The sequence below is a fragment of the Microtus oregoni genome, unplaced genomic scaffold (genome assembly GCF_018167655.1).
Source record: "Microtus oregoni isolate MIOR12 unplaced genomic scaffold, Mior012 000059F_ref0000304, whole genome shotgun sequence".
Lineage (NCBI taxonomy): Eukaryota > Metazoa > Chordata > Mammalia > Rodentia > Cricetidae > Microtus > Microtus oregoni.
The window spans coordinates 11,740,014-11,757,515 of record NW_024543835.1 but is presented as its reverse complement, the minus strand read 5'-3'; the positions used below and the strand labels follow the sequence as shown (position 1 = coordinate 11,757,515).

The following is a 17,502-nucleotide window of genomic DNA, read 5'->3' as shown; positions in this document are numbered from 1 at the left end:
GGGCAGGCGCCACCACCATCGGGAAATATGGCGCTCGCTGCCGTTGTGTCGGCCTGGGGCGCTCTGTGGTGGAAAAGCTGCGGGACTCACAGAGATTCGCCTGCCTCTGCCTCCCGAGGGCTGGGGTTAAAGGGCGCCACCTCAGCCCGGCAAATTTTGCAAGTTTTTAAAAGCATCCACACGTTTGGTGCCCGCTGCCGGTGTGTCGGCCTGGGGCGCTCTGTGGTGGAAAAGCTGCCCTGGAGCAGGCTGGCCTCGGACTCACAGAGATTCGCCTGCCTCTGCCTCCCGAGGGCTGGGGTTAAAGGGCGCCACCTCAGCCCGGCAAATTTTGCAAGTTTTTAAAAGCATCCATACCTTTGGCGCTCTTCGTCGCTCACTGCAGGTGGGTCGGCCTGGTGCGCTCTGTGCTGCAAAATGGACGTGCAGGGCTGACGGGGCTGACGAGCGGCAAGCTTGCCGCGTCGTCTTCCTCCGTCGCCGTGCACGCTGAGGTGGGTCGGCCTGGTGCGCTCTGTGCTGCAAAATGGACGTGAAGGGCTGATGGGGCTGACGAGCGGCAAGCTTGCCGCGTCGTCTTCCCCTGTCGCCTTCTGCACGCTGAATGCCGCGCTCGGGCTCGCCCTCCTTATATAGCCTCGTGGGTAGGCGTGTCCCTTTTCAAACTTCCTTTCCAGGGCCCGCCCTGTTTCCGCAGGAGAGGCGGGAAGGTTTTGGGGGCTTGAGCGCGCATAGCAAATTTTTTTGTTACAGTTTCGATATCCACCATTTCACACCCGAACAACTTGCAGAGTCATCGTGCACCATTTTATTTGTCTGGGTGGGCCCTTTAAGAACCAATCTGTGAGCCGGGCGGTGGTGGCGCACGCCTTTAATCCCAGCACTCGGGAGGCAGGCGGATCTCTGTGAGTTCGAGGCCATCCTGGTCTACAGAGCTAGTTCCAGGACAGGCTCCAAAGCCACAGAGAAACCCTGTCTCGAAAAACCAAAAAAAAAAAAAAAAAAAGAACCAATCTGTGGGAGGAAGAGGTAGACAGATCTCTGGTAGTTCGAGGCCAGCCTGGCATACATAACCAGTTTGAGGCCAGCCTGGCCGTACAAGTCACCTGAGGGTCTCTCTCTCTCTCTCTCTCTCTCTCTCTCTCTCTCTCTCTCTCTCTCTCTCCCTGCCTCCCTCCCTCCCTTCCCCCCCCCCTTTCCTCGAACCCAGAGATCCACCTGCATCTACCTCTGAGACTACAGGCATGCGCTGCTACCACCCTCCAGTGAGACTATGTCTGTAAAAAATAATGTGATTGCCCACATCTTTAATCCCAGCACTCGGGAGGCAAAGGCAGGCAGATCTCAGTGAGTTCGAGAACAGCCTGGTCTGCAAAGTGAGCTCCAGGACAGTCAGGACTGTTACACAGAGAAACCCTGTCTCGAAACAAACAAACAAACAAACAAATCTGTATTTGGAATCTATTGTCGCCATTGTTTAGGCTGCTTCTGATACCCATTTGGCATACCTAAGAAAGTCACTGTATGCTTGGTGTGAGTGATACAATTCTGCCGAGAGGGACCTTGGCAGCTGGTGGCTCTAAATCGTGGCAGGTGAGAACCCACGGCGGTGAGGGACAGACATGCCAGGTAGACAGCACTTAAGTGGAGAGTTTTATTGAGATAAAGGGACTGGGGGAAGGGAAGGGAGAGAGAAAGAGAGAGGGAGAGGAAGAGAGATGTAGAGAGAGAAAGGCGAAGAGGAGGAAGTGGGAGAGGCAGGCAGAGTTCCGCCTTTTAAAGGAACAGGGTACGGGCCTTCTAACAAGCAGGTGTGAGGCACCCTATAAGGTCCTCAGCGGGTGTGGCCATGTTCGCCCGGATGCTAAGAGTGAGTTATCACAAGGCTTCTTCCTATTCCTGCCCCAGGCTTTTCATATAGCTAGACACATAACATGGCATTCTTTCTTTTTCTTTTTTTCTTTTTTGGTTTTTCGAGACAGGGCTTCTCTGTGTAGTCCTGACTGTCCTGGAACTAGCTCTTGTACACCAGGCTGGCCTCAGAGAGGTCCGCCTGCCTCTGCTCCTGAGTGCTGGGATTCAAGGCGTGCGCCACCATCGCCCAGTAACGTGGCACTCTTTTTTTTCCGAGACAGAGTAACGTGGCGTTCTTATTCACAACTACTTAGCTTTTATTTTCCTATGTGTTTCTAGTTTTTCTTTTCTTTTTATTATTATTTTGTGTAGGGTGTTTTGCCCACGCGTTTGTTTTTGTACCACACATGTGTAATACCCTCGGAGGCCAGAAGAAGGCATCAGATCCCTGTGGGCCTGGAGTTCCAGAGGTTGTGAGTGGCCAGGTGGGTGCTGGAAATGGAACCCAGGTTCTCTGGAAGAGCAACCAGAGCTCGTGATTGCTGAGCCATCTCTCCAACCCCAGCTTTTCTCTTTATTTCTTTTTTCTTTTCTTTTCTTTCTTTCTTTTTCTTTCTCGCTCTCTATTTTTTTATGTTGTTAGATTTCTTTGACTATTTATAGAATCTCATTTTCCAATCCTTTTGTTGCCTTGAAATTTGCCAGTTCTTTTTTGACAGATGTTTAGATTCTCTAATGTTTAGATTTACATACAGCAATGACACCAATATTCACTGTAATTGCCTATAACAACAAGAATCCAAGATAAGTTTGTGAAGTCCCAGAAGTAGGCAGATTTATAATAAATATATATATTTTTTGGTTTCTTTGCTTTGTTTTTGAGACAGAGTCTCACTGTACAGCCCTGGCTGGCCTGGAACTCAACATGTAGATCAGTCTGACCTCAAACTCACAGAGGTCTGTGTATCTCTGCCTAAGGAGTGCTGCACTATCATAACGGTTTTTTTTAAAAAAAAAATCAGTGGCACACGGCTTTAATCCCAGCACTCTGGAGGCAGAGACAGAAGGATTTTTGTGAGTTCAAGAGCAGTCTGGTGGTATACAGAACTAGTTCCAGGACAGTCTCCAAAGCTACAGAGAAACCTTGTCTCAACCCCCCCCCAAAAAAAAAATTCAGTAGGAATTGTGATTGTTATACATTATCATAGATACATTATATTTGGTTGGATTGAAAGTTCTTTGCCTGAGCACATTAGAGCTGACCATGCTCACTCTGTGTGTGTGTGTGTTCGCGCGCACACAGGAGAGCTGACTCTGCCTCCCCTCGTATGCCCCCTTCAGTAATCAGGAGATAGGGCCCTGCACCTTGCTTGGGCAAAACAGTAGAGCTGGCTTTGGTGGTGTGATTGTGGGTGACCAGATCTGAGGATCTGAGAGCAGGAGAACTGGCCCCATTCCTTGCTGCAGGATGCATTGGGTGAGCTGGCCAAGGCAGTGCTGGAGAGCTTACCCAGGGAAAACTGGCAGATTGACTATCACCCAGGCCCAGAACCAGGGCTATGAATTACCTCACCCCAACATTTACCTGAATTGCTGGAGTATGTAAAGGGACCAGACCTGTTGATCCAAAGATACAGGACCTCCATGACACAGGACAACAGAATATGCAAGAGGAGTCCCAGTGGGGCCCAGTATCTACAGGGCAGCAGAAGCCAGAGGCCTCCAAGCAGACCAATGCCTCATGGCAGTGAACACTTAAAGAAAAGATGACTGGACAGACGGTAAAATGTGGGGCTCCCAGGGCCACACTATAGCTTCCACGCCGAGATTCTTCTCCTTTTCCTTTCATTTCCTTTGTTTTGGTTTTTCTTTTAAATTTTGTTTATTAAGGGGAGGGCGTTTGCCAGGGCAGAGGGCACATCCTTGAGGATAGGGAGACGTGTGGGATCAGAATGCATGATGTGAGATTCACAAAGAATCAGTCAAAATGAAAAGAATAATTAAAAAAAAACTTTGCTTGAGTTTCTTTGAAATGACTGGTGTTAAGCAACAGATAGTTGTTTCGTAGGGCTGGGTATATAATTTTTGGATTTCACTTGCCTAAGCACAGACAAGGCCCTAGACTCAACCCATAGTAATGGAAAATAAAAACAAATCAGCCATCACCACTACCACAAATAAAAAGCAAACCAATAAACAAACATGTAAAAAAAGTGATTTTCTAGCTCCCTGGTTATCCTTACGAAGATGGACAACACTTCTGGAACATCACAGAGGGCCTTTCTGGTTTCCTTTCTGTTTTTGGTATATGTATATGTATAGAGTGTGTGCGTGTACACTGTGTGTGTGTGTGTGTGTGTGTGTGTGTGTGCAGGTGTGTCTACACATGTGTGTGCATGTATAAGGAGGGCAGAGGTCAATACTGGATGTCTTCCTGAATCACTCTCTACCTTATCTTTTGAGACTGTATCTCTCACTAATTATTGTGCTCCCCAGTTGGTTAACCTGGCTGGCCACTGAGCATTAAGGATCTGCCTGTCACTATTCCCTAAGCACTGCAGTTGTACTAGGCCATATCTGGCTTTTTTTTTTTAACCTGCGTCCTGGAGGGCTGAACTCAGGTCCTCACGCTTATGAGACAGGTACTCTACCAACTGACCTATTTCTCCAGCCTCCTATTTTCTTTTCTTTTTATCATTGTTTCTCTTTTTAAAAATTTCCATATGTGAACTGAAGCTAACTAAAGGCTTGGATAGTTCTTTTTTTTTTTTAATTTTGCTTTTTGATGTGGGATTCCCCTCTGTATACTATGAATATGTTTTATTACCATTGGTTATTAAAGAAGCTGTTTCAGCTTAGTAGAGTAAAGCCAGGCAAGAAATCCGAATAGAGATATAGAGAGAGTGTAGGCAGAGTCAAAGAGATGCCATGTAACTGCCAAAGGAGAAAGACACCAGCTGCCAGCAGAACCTTACTGGTAAATCATGAGCCTTGTGATAAAATACAAAATAGTAAAAATGGGTTAATTTAAGACGTAAGAGTTAGCTAGAAATATGCATATGCTATTGGTCAGTGTTGTAATTAATTTAGTTTCTGTGTGATTATTTGCATCTGGGCAGCCAGGAAATGAACAAGCAGTCTCTGCCTACAAAATGGTGTCCAATGTGGTGGTCTTGTACCCTGTAAAGATTTGTCACTTGTATTGGTTTAACAAAATGTTGATTGGCCAGTAGCCAGGCAGAAAGTATAGACAGGGTAACCAGTATAGGAGAATTCTGGGAAGAGGAAAGGCCAGTCTGCAGTTGTCACACAGATGCAGAGGAAGCAAGATGAGAATGCCTCACTGATAAAATGTACCAAGCTAACAAAGATAAGAATTATGGGTTAATGAAAGATATGAGAGTTAGTTAATAAGAAGTCTGAGCTAATAGGCCAACCAGTTTATAATTAATGTAGGCCTCTTTGTGTTTATTTGGGGCTGAATGGCTGTGGACTAGGCGGGACAGAAACCACTGTCAACACCTTTTCTATAACTTTTTACCTTGATGGGTGATATCTTTATATCTTTATTTTGGGGGAGGAGGAGGCTGTTATTGCAGAGTACATCTGCTTTAGCACAGGAGGCTTGTCTGCCCACCCGGTCATAAGATGATGTTCTAGTTTCATTTCTGTGCCTGTGATAAAACACCCCAATGAAAAGTAGTTTAGGGGAGAAAGGAGTTTATTTGGTTCGCAATTCCAGGTCCATCATAGCAGAGAAGTTACAGTGGCAGGAACTCAAATCAGCAAGCCATGGCATGTCACAGTTAAGAGCAGAGAGAAATAAATACATACAAGATGACTTGCTTTTCTTTCTCCTCTCTTATATAGTTCAGGATCCCTTGCCTAGGGAATGGTGCTACCCACTGTGGGCTGGGTCTTCCCACATTAATTGATAGTCAAGACAATTGCCCACATACATACACACAGGGCAATCTGTTCTAGACAATTTCTTAATTGAGATTCTTTCCCCTTAGGGTTAGAGAGATGGCTCAGCAGTTAACAGCCTTTATGTTCTTGCAGAAGACCTAAGTCCAATTCCCAGTGGCCCATAAATGTCTGTATTTCAAGCTCTAAAAGATGTGACACCCTCTTCTGGCTTCTGCAGGCACCTGCACTCATATATACATACTCACATGTAGACATCTATGCATAACTAGAAATAAAATAAATCTTGAGAGAAAAAGACTCTCGAGGAGATTCGAGGCTATTTCGAGTCGAGAGTTAAAAATTACTGCAAGTATTCAATTGTTGCACAAACTGTGTTTTACATTGCGTCTCATGGGATTTCAGCTTTCACTGAGCAGAGGATTGGAGAACAAGCAGTTTTCTGACCATTTGTTTGAAGAAGTACCAGTGAGGAAACAAGGAGACAAATTAGGGACAGGAAAGAAGACAAGAAAAAGCTACAAGAGAGATGTAGGCAACTGGTCCCCATTGGAGACTCATGGGAAGCAGTGCAGAATGAGCCTCAGTTGGTTTTATCTTAGAGGCAAGGAAGCTGTGGCATTTATCCACACTCCTCTCTCATTGCCTGGGGCAGGGCCAACAACAGTGCTCCTTGACAGTTGTGGTTGTCTCAGACAAGGACCATTCCTCTCAATGTGGATTGAGGATGTCCTCAAATTGTGAGTCTCACATCCTTGCAGTATGATCCTGTATGTGTGTACAGAATGGCGATACCCCAGGAGATGGATAGGGCTCAGACAACATTTTCTTTCTTTTAATACTGAAGATAAGTGGGATGAGTCAGTTGTTCATGCTTCCTGACATAGACAGGTGCTATGGAATGAACCAGGGCATGTGGATAAGTGAGACTGTGCCCCATTTAAGGGGAGCAAGCAATTTTATGCTTTAAGGTCAAAAGACCAAAGATAGTCTACTCTTTGATGTCCCCACTGGACAGTCCCCAAAGCAGCCTGGGCACAATTGTCCCAGGAGACTCTAGACTTGTATTCTTTTTGTGTGTGTTCTTCTGTAGGGCAGCAGCTGGCCTATTGCCTCATCTTTCCAACAAGGTGAAGTATTTTTGTGTGTGTGTTTGTTTGCTTTTAATTACACCGTGTGCACAGCCTTTGGAACCCTAAGCATGTAAAGGAGCATAGTGGCTGGATTTCAGAACTCTGTGAACAGTCCTCTCTTTACAGCAGCGCAAGACGGGAAAACTTATGGCCTGGAAGATCTTGCTAGAGGAGTAAGAGAACTCATTTAATTGAGAGATCATTGGCTGAGTTTACAATTAGTAAGCCACATCCATCCTTGCCCATTGGTTCCCAGGTCTGTGCTTCCCTTCCGTGGTACAGTTCATTAGACGGGGCACCAGAGATCTTAGAAGAACAGAGTACCCAGAGCGGGGAAGTTGATGATACTTTTCAGTACGTCTCATTCTGGGTTAGCAGTCTATCAGTTGGCTTGAGACTTAATCTGTCAATCTGTCTCTGCTCCAGCAGCTGTAGCTCTGTAAGAGAAACTGAACGGACAGCACTTCCCATTGCCCATTACTTCACTTATTGCCTCTATATCTGCCCTGTGTTGTTTATTGGAGCGTCAAATGTCTCAGAGCCCATAAGTCTTGCATCGCATTATCTTCCTTCTCTTTTTAAATTTTAAGTCTTATATTAAATTCATTTTTTGACAATTTCTTATGTATACAAAATATATACTCTATAGAGTATGTTCTGATTATGGTACCTTCACCCTCTCGCCTTCCATCCTACTACCCGTGGCCCCTCCTCCCTGCAAGCCCCTTTCCTCCAGTTAGTGGTCCTCCACTTCCACATCTCCTCACTGCACTAATCCTGGTCCCTTATAGCCTCCCTCCAGTCTCTTTCCTCTTCCACTTGCCATCATCCTTTTGATGACCCCGACCTTCCTCATCATTGTTTCTCTCTCTTGTGATCTTTTGCAGGTTTTTGGGCTCTCACAGAAGACGGGGACGAGAGTTTGGTTCTCAGCTCCCATGTCAGGCACCATACAAACCACCTGCAACTCCAGATTTGGGGAATCTGGTGTCCTTTTAGGGCCTCCTCAAGTGTACACATGCACATTCCTACACGTGCGCGCGCACGCACGCGCACACACACGAATAAAAATGAAAAAGCAAATTGCTCTACATCTTGTGCTGAGGTCGTAATTTCTCACTGTGTGCATTATCTCCACGCACCTTGGGAGCCACCCTGTGCTCTGTGGGATGTTTATCAGCATGCTTAATCTCTACCCACTGGGTGCCAGCAGCAGCCTCCTGCATTTTCTGACAGCTAAACATATTTGTAGACATTTCCAAACGTCCCGGAGGGACAAAACAATCTGTGACTGTGAGTCACTCCTCTTATGTAACAAGTCAAGCTTTGGAAACAGAGACAGTAGTCCCTCGGCCACACAGCCCTTTACACATTGGGCATGATAGTGTGCTTCCCATTTGACTTTTTGTTTTTATTTCATTTTGTCTTTCGAATGTTCTAAAATTTACCAATTTTTCTTAGTTAATAGAGTCTTTGGTCCGATGCAAACAAAAACATCACCAAATCTTTAGAAAGTGCATTAAAACTAACAAAGTATTTTATTTATTTGCTTTGGAAGCAATCTATAACCATGCCCAAATTTCCTCATTTTAGTCTTTTTAGTCTTCACTCAGTGTTTGTTCTTTTAGTGTAAAACAAATTTTCCCATGGTTTCTTCTTTAAAATCCCTTGCCAGTTTTCAGTGGTTTTAAATTTGTCCGACCAACTTTAAAATATATAACATTTTATTAATTCTTTGAGAACTTATTACAATGTATTTCGTCCCTATCAATACCCCCTAACTCCTCCTAAATCACCCCCACCCCTCTCCTCCTTCCAACTTCATGTCTTTTCTTAAAAATGACCTGTTGTGTCCATTTGAGCTGCCCGTATACACCTGAGTGTGGGGCCATCCACTGAGGCATGATGGACCTATCCAGGACCACACGTTGAAGAAAGCTGCTTCTCCCTTCCCGCAGAAGTCATCAGCTGTCTCTAGATCCTCAGACCTGGAGGCTTGTTAAGTCCCTGCCCCTTTCTTTATTCAGTCAGGTTTTAATTGGTGACTTGCTATCATGAGCAATGGCTTCTGTTCTTCTTGAGACAGGGTGCCCAGGCTGGCCTGAAGTTTGTTTGTCTCTTGCTTCAGACTCCAGAGTGCTCGGATTACTGGCCTGCACCTTCATACCTAACTATTTTCTCTCCCTGTCTATTTTTCTCCTTTTTGGATTGTTTGAGATAGAGTTCCACCCTGTAGTCTGGGCTGGCCCGGAACTCACTATGTAACTCACTCTGTCCTTGAACTCATGGCAGTTCTCTCTCTCTTTTTTTTTTTTTTTTGGTTTTTCGAGACAGGGTTTCTCTGTGGTTTTGGAGCCTGTCCTGGAACTAGCTCTTGTAGACCAGGCTGGTCTCGAACTCACAGAGATCCGCCTGCCTCTGCCTCCCGAGTGCTGGGATTAAAGGCGTGCGCCACCACCGCCCGGCTCTCATGGCAGTTCTCTAGTCTGCTGGGATTACAAATGTGAGACACCACAGCTGGCACTTTACATTTTTTAATATTAGAGCATTCTTTATCCAGTATTTTTACTGAATTTTCTCTGCTAACCCTTAATGCTTCAATGACCTCATTTTGTCTTATGGCTTTAAGATCAGTTGTACATTGATATTGATCTAGGAGCCAATAACTTGGATGATGTCATTAGTCTTATGCAAGGCTTTCCCTGTACAGTTATGGCTTGCCAGTTTCCATCCCTAGCATGGACCACATACTACTCACAGCATTAAGCTTCCTATTCCAAATATTCAGGTACCTGGATGCTGAATAGGAAATCTAAATTTCACACACTGAAGCTGAACTCCTGACAACTTGCTCCTTTAGCAGTGCATCGGTGGCGTTTCAACAAGAAATTGGAACTGCTGTGTGTGCTATGGAATGACATATTTATTTATAGGAATCAGGCTCCACACGATCATAGGAGACGCAAGGGAACTGAGCGGTGGGAGAAGACAGTTGAAGGATAAGAGCGCAGAAGCCATTATCCACCAGGGATCACTAAGGGAAGCTACTAGAATCTATGAAGGGCTGTTGCTTCTTTCTCAGAGGGAGAGCCTGATTGCATGGCAGGCTAGCAGTGCAAAGCAAAAGAAAAGCGGGGCATGAAGCAGAAGATATCAAGGATCATTAGGAATGTACAAGGTTTAACTGGGACCAGTGAGAACAAGTCTGTCTGGTCTCACTGCCTTGAACTTTGATGATAGAGGTAACCTATAGAAGGGTCTAACTCCCTTCTCATTGATCTGTACAGAAACCTGGCCCTGGATTCAGGAAAGTTGAGGGAAGAGATCCAGCGGGAGCTGAGGTTCCAGCTGTTGCTTACCCTTGCCCCATATCATCCATCACTAGAGACTGTTAGAAGCTGCAGTGGTATCTGACACCTGACCCAAACCTTCAAGGTGTAATGGCTGATGTTCCAATTCTACTTTCCAGATCTCAACAGTGTTTATTTGATCACCCCTAGCCTAGAACTGCAGCAAGCTATGAGGCTATCTGTCAGTCTACATCAGTGGGCAGATCTAGAGGAGAGGAAGTAAGGAAATGGCCCTGTGTAAGGTAACATGGTATGCAATTCTCCAAGGAGCATCTCCATCTTAAGAAATGGCAATTTCATCATGCTAGGAGTCGGGGGGTCTTATTTAGAAAAGTGTCTGTTCATGAACTGTGTTCATTTATGTCTGATTGTTCATTCATTTTCTTATTGTCAAACTTTAACAGCTGGTTGTGAATTGAGTGTAATAGTCTTTTGTCAGTGAAGGTTTGCTTTTCTGTATTCATTTTGGCAAACCCTCTGAATGGTAGGTATTCTAAACATTAATCAAAAATCAATTTGTTCAATTACAGGTACCCTTCTAGCTATGGAGGTAACCAAATTAGTCAAAAAGAATTTTAATTTTTACAGGGGACCAATGGTAAATCAGCTAATATCAAAGTATTTTCTTTATATAGCTTTAAACAAAAAGAGTACTCTGCAAAAAATAAGCAAATTCATATCATTTACAGATGACCATACTGGTTGAGAACTGATTTTGCCCAGGGTTGTTTGCTTAAGGCAATGGAGCTCCCATTCACCACTAATGGTGTTATTTAGGTTTGCTCCCCTGGTTTTCACTAAGATCCTTTTGTTCGATGGGAAATGCTAGGTCATAAAATAGAACATGTATAAGAAAATGAATTTTCTTGTCTCATGAGAAAAATACATATCTCTATGAACTCTAGGTAGAAGAAGATATTTGGCTGCTCTATAAATCATTTTAGTTATTTTTTTGTTTCAGAAAAGGAAGATGGACCCAAAGGAAATCAGTTTTACAAAACGTGTTCATCCTTCTCTTGATCAGAGGTGTGCATTTCCTGTTTTGAGGCTTTCCACAGAAGATTAAAAGTTGATCTCATGGCCTGAGTTGGTTTTTCCTGTCAAACAACAAAAGAAGAAAAAAGAAAAGAAAAGAATCAGTCAAGACATAGTTTAGGAGTTTCACCTGTTACTCCCATATGACAGCGCTTTTGAATCTGTGAGGTCTTGAATGTTCACTATTAATGCCAACAAGTTCTGACAGGTCACCTGTAAGACTCCCATCTGTAATCATGCAGATGGACTTAGGAAGGGCCAAAGGAAGCTGTCAGGGTGGGCTTTATTCTTCCAGAGAACCCAGGCTTGATTCCCAGGGCTCGTGTCAGGCAATCTGTGACCACATCTCCAAGAGGTCCTATACCGTCTCCTGGACTCCATGGGCGGCCACACCCATATTACATATGGTAGACACAGACAGAAGACACACATACACAAATAGAAATAAATCTTTAAATCTAAAAAAGAAAGGAAAATATAAGGGAATTACTCCGTTTTGCTCATAGTCCTAGTAGAGAGATACAGATGAGAAAAATAAATGGGGATGGGTAGCTAGACCAAGTTTTGAGACTTTTGGGAAAATGGGGGAGGCAAGGGCTGTTTCCAGGAGGACCACAGAGTTTGGAGGTTAACATGGGAGAAATAGAATTGCCTAGAGTTACACAGACACGTACAGATTCAAGCCTCAGAAGCTTTGTCAGACTCGTAGCGATTATCTTGAGGGATGCTACAGGAATGCTCTTGTGTTTGTATATCATCCAGGCATACAAACACTGCACATTCCTAGCGTGCTTTGTACTTCCCAACGTCTGTTCACCGTGCCTTGAAACCAAAGAGGATGACCAGCAGGAGTCCTGTCATTCCCATGCCCAAGAAGAAGGCCAGCAGCAGGAGACCTACCTCAGACTTAGTACCTCAGCTCGCACTACTCTCTTAGCTCAATTGTCATGTTTACTTGCCACATCAACAAAATATTCAACTTTGCAGACAGAGCCTGAGGACACCCTAGGGACCTCATCTGTTGGACAGACCTCCAGGGATCTTCATGTTTTAACAGGTCTCAGAGCAAAATGTGAGCACCCTATGGGGGGAACGACTGGAATTTCAAAAACGTGCAAAAGACACACGCACAGGCCAGCCTGAGTACAGGCCTTAGGCAACAGCTTCTTGCCTGATTCCAGGGGCCTTGCTCCAAAGTCACGTCTTCTCCGGTTTGATATATCAGAGGTCAGAATCGAAGTTTCAAACTAGGGGCTCTGTGAACAAATTCCAGAAGGTCTTTCCTGAGATCTTGGGGGATCTTAATTACTTCATTTTAAGGGTGCACAGTGTAGGAGGTGAGAAGCCACAGGGTATCTGAGGAGACACAAAACACATCCTGAGGAAGCAGACACATTTCACCTACCTTACTACTTTCTCATTAAATGGAAGAAAAAAAACCACCACCATCCAGGAAAAGACCATGTGCCATGAGAAAGGTGGGATGCGGGGACAAAATGAGTCAGTTGGCCAGACCCACAGTCTATGGCAAATCGGCACCCCTGGAAAGCCACCAATTGACCAGGAAATCATGTCACTAAATCTTCTTTCCCCAAGCCTGAAGACCAGATGCCATTTTCCAGCCATTTCCATTTGTAGTTTCTCTGATGGTGTGATACTCCAAGGATCTGTGGATTATTAAAGAATGAAGAAGTCAACTGATAGGTTAGCCCATGCAGAAAAGGCAAATCAGGATCACACAGGTCCCCATTGCTGCTGGTCAGTCTGCCCAGTGGCCCAATAACCAGGTGAGTTTCTTTTGGAAAATTAGAGTCTTAATATCAGGGTTGGTAAAAACAAAAACAAAAACAAAAAAAAAACAAAAACGTTCTGGAATTCATTTTAGAAAGAACAGGGTTTTTTTTTGGGGGGGGTGATCTCTTCAGTGAACATACCCACCCCTGCCTATCTGTATTACTATCTCATTCATTTTTATGAGTCCTGATGAGCCTGGAGAGTGACGTCACTGTTGTCAGTGATGGGGAGGTTTGACTTTTCTTTCATTAATAAGAATTTTCTCCTGAGTCACAGCAGATGATTTACTGTCTGTCAGGAAGGACCTTAAACTCATAATAGTAGGTCCTCCATAAATAGAAGCCATACGTCACAGAAGATGGGAACGGCCTCCTAGGGCATAGAGAAGCGAACATTTGCAGAAAAACTAATCAAAATTGTTCCACTTGATGGTGCTTGACGTCATCCTCTGGAGCAGAGCTAGTCACTGCAGTCACCTGGGAAGAGCTGAAAAACAGGAGCATGTATTCTTCAGAAATTCTGCTTCAAAAACCATGCTGGTGACTGCGTAATGGTCACTTTCAAAACCTTTGTAAGTCATTCTATCTAATATACTAATACAATTGAAAACCAACCTTAGGTACTGGCCATACCATGAACATGCCGTTTTGTCTGATCTTGGAAGCTAAGCAGGTTTAGCCCTGGTTTAGTAGTTGGATGAGAGAAACAACCTTAATAGTTTGATTGCTTTTCCTATTTCTATTCACCTCTTCTAAACCAAGCTAGTCCAGTTTCTCTATATCACAAATAAAAGTACATTTATTTATTCCGTGTGTGTGTGTGTGTGTGTGTGTGTGTTGGGTCTGTGTGTGCCACTATTTGTGTGTAGAGGTCAGAGGTTCTCTCTTTCCAGTATGCGGGTCCCAGGGATTGAACTCAGGTCATCATGTGGCAAGTGCCTATACCCGCTCATCTATCTCGCCAGTGTAAATGATTTTCTTAGGTGCCCAAACTAGATCTAATGACAGGGTGTGGCAACAAAACTTGTAATCCTAGCACTTGGGAAAACTGAGACCAGAAGATCAAGAGTTCACGGCTGTCCTGGGCCACACTGCAGCAAGACCTCATTTAAAAAACAAACAAACCAACCAAAAATGGCTGGAAGATGGTACAGTGGGTAAAAGTGCATTCTGTGCAAGCACGAGGACCTGAGTTTGAATCTCCAGAACCCAGAGAGAAGTAAGACATGCCAACCGGAACGTCTGTGACCCATGGCTCCTAAAGGGAGAGAAAGGATTCCCAGAAGCCAGAGGGACAGTTAGCCTGGCATATGCAACCGAAAACCAGCTGACACCCTGCCTCAGGCAAGGTGGTAAGCAGACAGTGACAGCCTTGGGCTGTTCTCTGACCTCCGCACGAATGCTGTGGCATTCATGAGTCCACATATTCTCCCTCTCCCCCCCACATATCCTCCCTCTCCCTCCACATTGTCCCCTTGTCCCCCACATACCTCCCCCCCGAAGTCTTAGAACTCATTCTCTTTCTGTCTTCCATTTTTTTTAAAGGAATCATTTCTTTTAATTGAATACTTCATTCAGACCACATCCCCTTCTGGATGCTTTTCAGGCAACCATTTGGTCCCCACTTCTCAAGAATGTTACAACTGACTGTATTGAGTGAGCAGGAGCCCCAAATCAGGCCTTTGAAACTGTAAAACAAGCAGCACCTTCCCCCAAACCACCCTCTCCTTTCACTTAGCAAGGAACGGGGAGTTAAAGGATCCAAATTCTACTTTCCAACTGTAGACACCCGAGAACCTGGATGCACTGCAAACACCACAAGCTAGCATATCAGAGATGAAGCAAGGCAGCCCCTACACACTTCAAGGCGAGGCTCTGATCGCTCCTCCCACAGGAACGGCCTCTACTTAATTTCCCAAAGACTTATAAAATCTACCAAAAGGAACACAATGGATCAGCATAAGTCGGCTTACTCACGAGAGACTTTCTTGAGTAACAACTTTTGACTGTTGAGAATGTCACGTTTTTTTTCAAGGCAGCAAAGTCCAGGGCACTCGAGAGGACAGTTGAGCAGCGACCTAGTGTGCTGGGGGTAGGTTTATGTAGGGTGCAGGCGCACACCACACACACCGCTTTTCTTCAGGGTATATGGCAAGCCGCCAAGACCCCTGATCATCAAGGTAAGTTATTGTCTATAGGACAGAGCGTAGAACAGCAGAGGGAAAGGTGCTTTCGTGGAGGGCTATCGGAAGGCGGTTATTGTGCAGAAAGTCCTGAGGCTTAAGCAAAAGGGCGGCGGCAGCTGGGGACTGGGACTTCTAGATACTTGGCTACTGCTTGGTGGCAGCAGAGGCCTCAGTGCCAATTGCTTCCTCCACCGATTGTGCTGGCTCCTCTTCTTCCTCCACTTCGTAGTAGCCAACCTCGTAGTAAACATCCTCGTCCTCCTCCTCCTCCTCCTCCCCATAGTAGTCAATCTCGTAGTAGATGTTCTCATCTTCCTCCTCCTCCTCATAGTAGAAGTCGCCCTCTTCGTAATAGTCGCTCTCCCACTCTTCAGCCCCTTCGTAGTAGACATCGTCTTCCTCGCCCTCCACATAGTAGCTATCGTAGTAGTTATCCGCCTCCTCCTCACTCTCTTCTTTGTCCTCCTTGTCCTCCTTGCCCTCCTTGCCCTCCTCGTAGAAGTTTCCCTTGTCCTCATCCTTGTTCTCACCGTTGGCCTCATTCTCCTCTTGGGGATAGACGGCTGGATACGTCTGCACGCACTCCCGCATGGCTTGGAACTGCTCTACGCAGTCTGACCCCTTGATTTCGTCCGTGCTGTAATGGAAGCAGGCGAAGGCAGATTTGAAGGATTCTCCACAAGGACCGCTGGCCATCCCCCCAAAGCACGGGCAATTCCAGTTAATTTCTCCACTTGGCAGTGTCAAGCGGTACTCCTCATAGGGATCATTGGGGTCGTCGACCACCAGCTCTGCGTTGCTGGGACTTTCGTGGTCTTCTTTGGTCACAAATATGATTTGATCCTTCCCTTCCTGCTGGCAGTAGGCCATGGTAGCTCTGGGTGTTGGTGCTCAGTGCTGCTGGTTGCTACTGACTAGCAGCTTCAAGTTCGCAGCTCACTGCTCGCAATGCTGGAGGGAGTGGCTGTCTCTGTTACACCTTCAGGCTGTGACCTCCTCCCTCTCTGCTCCTCGGCCTGGAGGCGTGGAGGGCGGTTCTAAGGCCCGCAGATGCCCGCCCCTTCCAGGCCGGCTCCGCTGGCCCTCAGTATTTTTTCAAAGGAAAACATAATCCCCTGCGGTTTTGATGAGTACTCCTCAAAGGTCCATGTGTAAAAGTTGGGTCCCCAGCGTAGTGCTATTTATTGGACGGTTCCGGTGAATCTTTAAGCATTCCTGTAGAAACGACTGGAAGACCCTTAGGTTACTGAGGGTATTTCCTGGAAGGGAATAATGAGTCTGAACTCATCCAGGCCCTTTGCATCCTGGGTCATGGTGTGACCACGGTTTCTCTGGTTATGTGCATGTGTCACCTGTCACCGTCATCCACTGGAGCTGCTCAATCTTAGATTTGAATCTCCAGAACCATGAGCCAAAATAGAGCTCTCTTTACTTCCTAAGTTCCCTGGATCAGGCATTTTGTTGTAAAGCTGTCTTATGCGATTCTTCTTTATCTGTACATGAGCTAATTGCAAACTTGGCTGGCATAAGCTTGTTAAAATGAACGTTCCCGGCTTCCGCAACTGAACATGATTGTTGGGTAGGTTAGTGGAGGTACTTGGAAGCTGAATTTTAAAGTAGTTCACTGATCAATAGGAACAGGACAGTTTCCTAATTTGGAAATAAAGAGGTTGTGGATATAAGTTAGAGGAAGTAGGAGTTCTTTAATGGCAGCACAAAGGAAAATGGGTATTTCCTTTCAGTTATTTTTCTTCTGATGCCAACTCTGCTTTATCAAAAGGTAGGCCTGAACTGCGAGCCTGTATTTCTTATTTTGTTTGATTACTGTTGTTTTAAAATTAAAGAGGTGGTCCTTAATGTCCCTCCACCCCCCCCAAAAAAAACCCATGGACATGCCTTTTATTTTTTAATTTTGCAAGTAGAATTCAAACAGTTAGAGCTTCCAGAATGGACAATGACTTGGCGAGCACTGTGACCCAGAACGATGACATACAGCCTAGCCCACAGTCATTGTGCTGTCCAGCCTAAGTCTGGAGTTCCTGGGGGGGGAGCGAAACCACTGAAGGCTTACGTGACTCAGCTGAAGTGCAGCTCAACCATCACTTGCCTCAAAAGCCCTGACTGAGCCCGTGACTCACAGAGGCATGCTCTTCAATTCCACGCTCTGAGACATCTTTGCTCAGGGACGGTGTTGAAAAGCTTCGGAAGGAATCCGAAACTTCAG

General features: G+C 45.4%; 1 protein-coding gene across 1 annotated transcript; it reads right to left on the bottom strand.

The window, feature by feature from the left end:
- Positions 1–15,136: 15,136 nt before the first annotated feature.
- Positions 15,137–16,154, bottom strand: LOC121439052 (mitochondrial intermembrane space import and assembly protein 40-like). Its single transcript, XM_041639544.1, has 2 exons — positions 15,809–16,154; positions 15,137–15,499 (listed from the first exon to the last, which is right to left on the bottom strand). Exons 1-2 carry the CDS (start codon positions 16,146–16,148, stop codon positions 15,423–15,425), a joined length of 417 nt encoding a protein of 138 aa, XP_041495478.1. The 5' UTR covers positions 16,149–16,154; the 3' UTR covers positions 15,137–15,422.
- Positions 16,155–17,502: the final 1,348 nt, after the last annotated feature.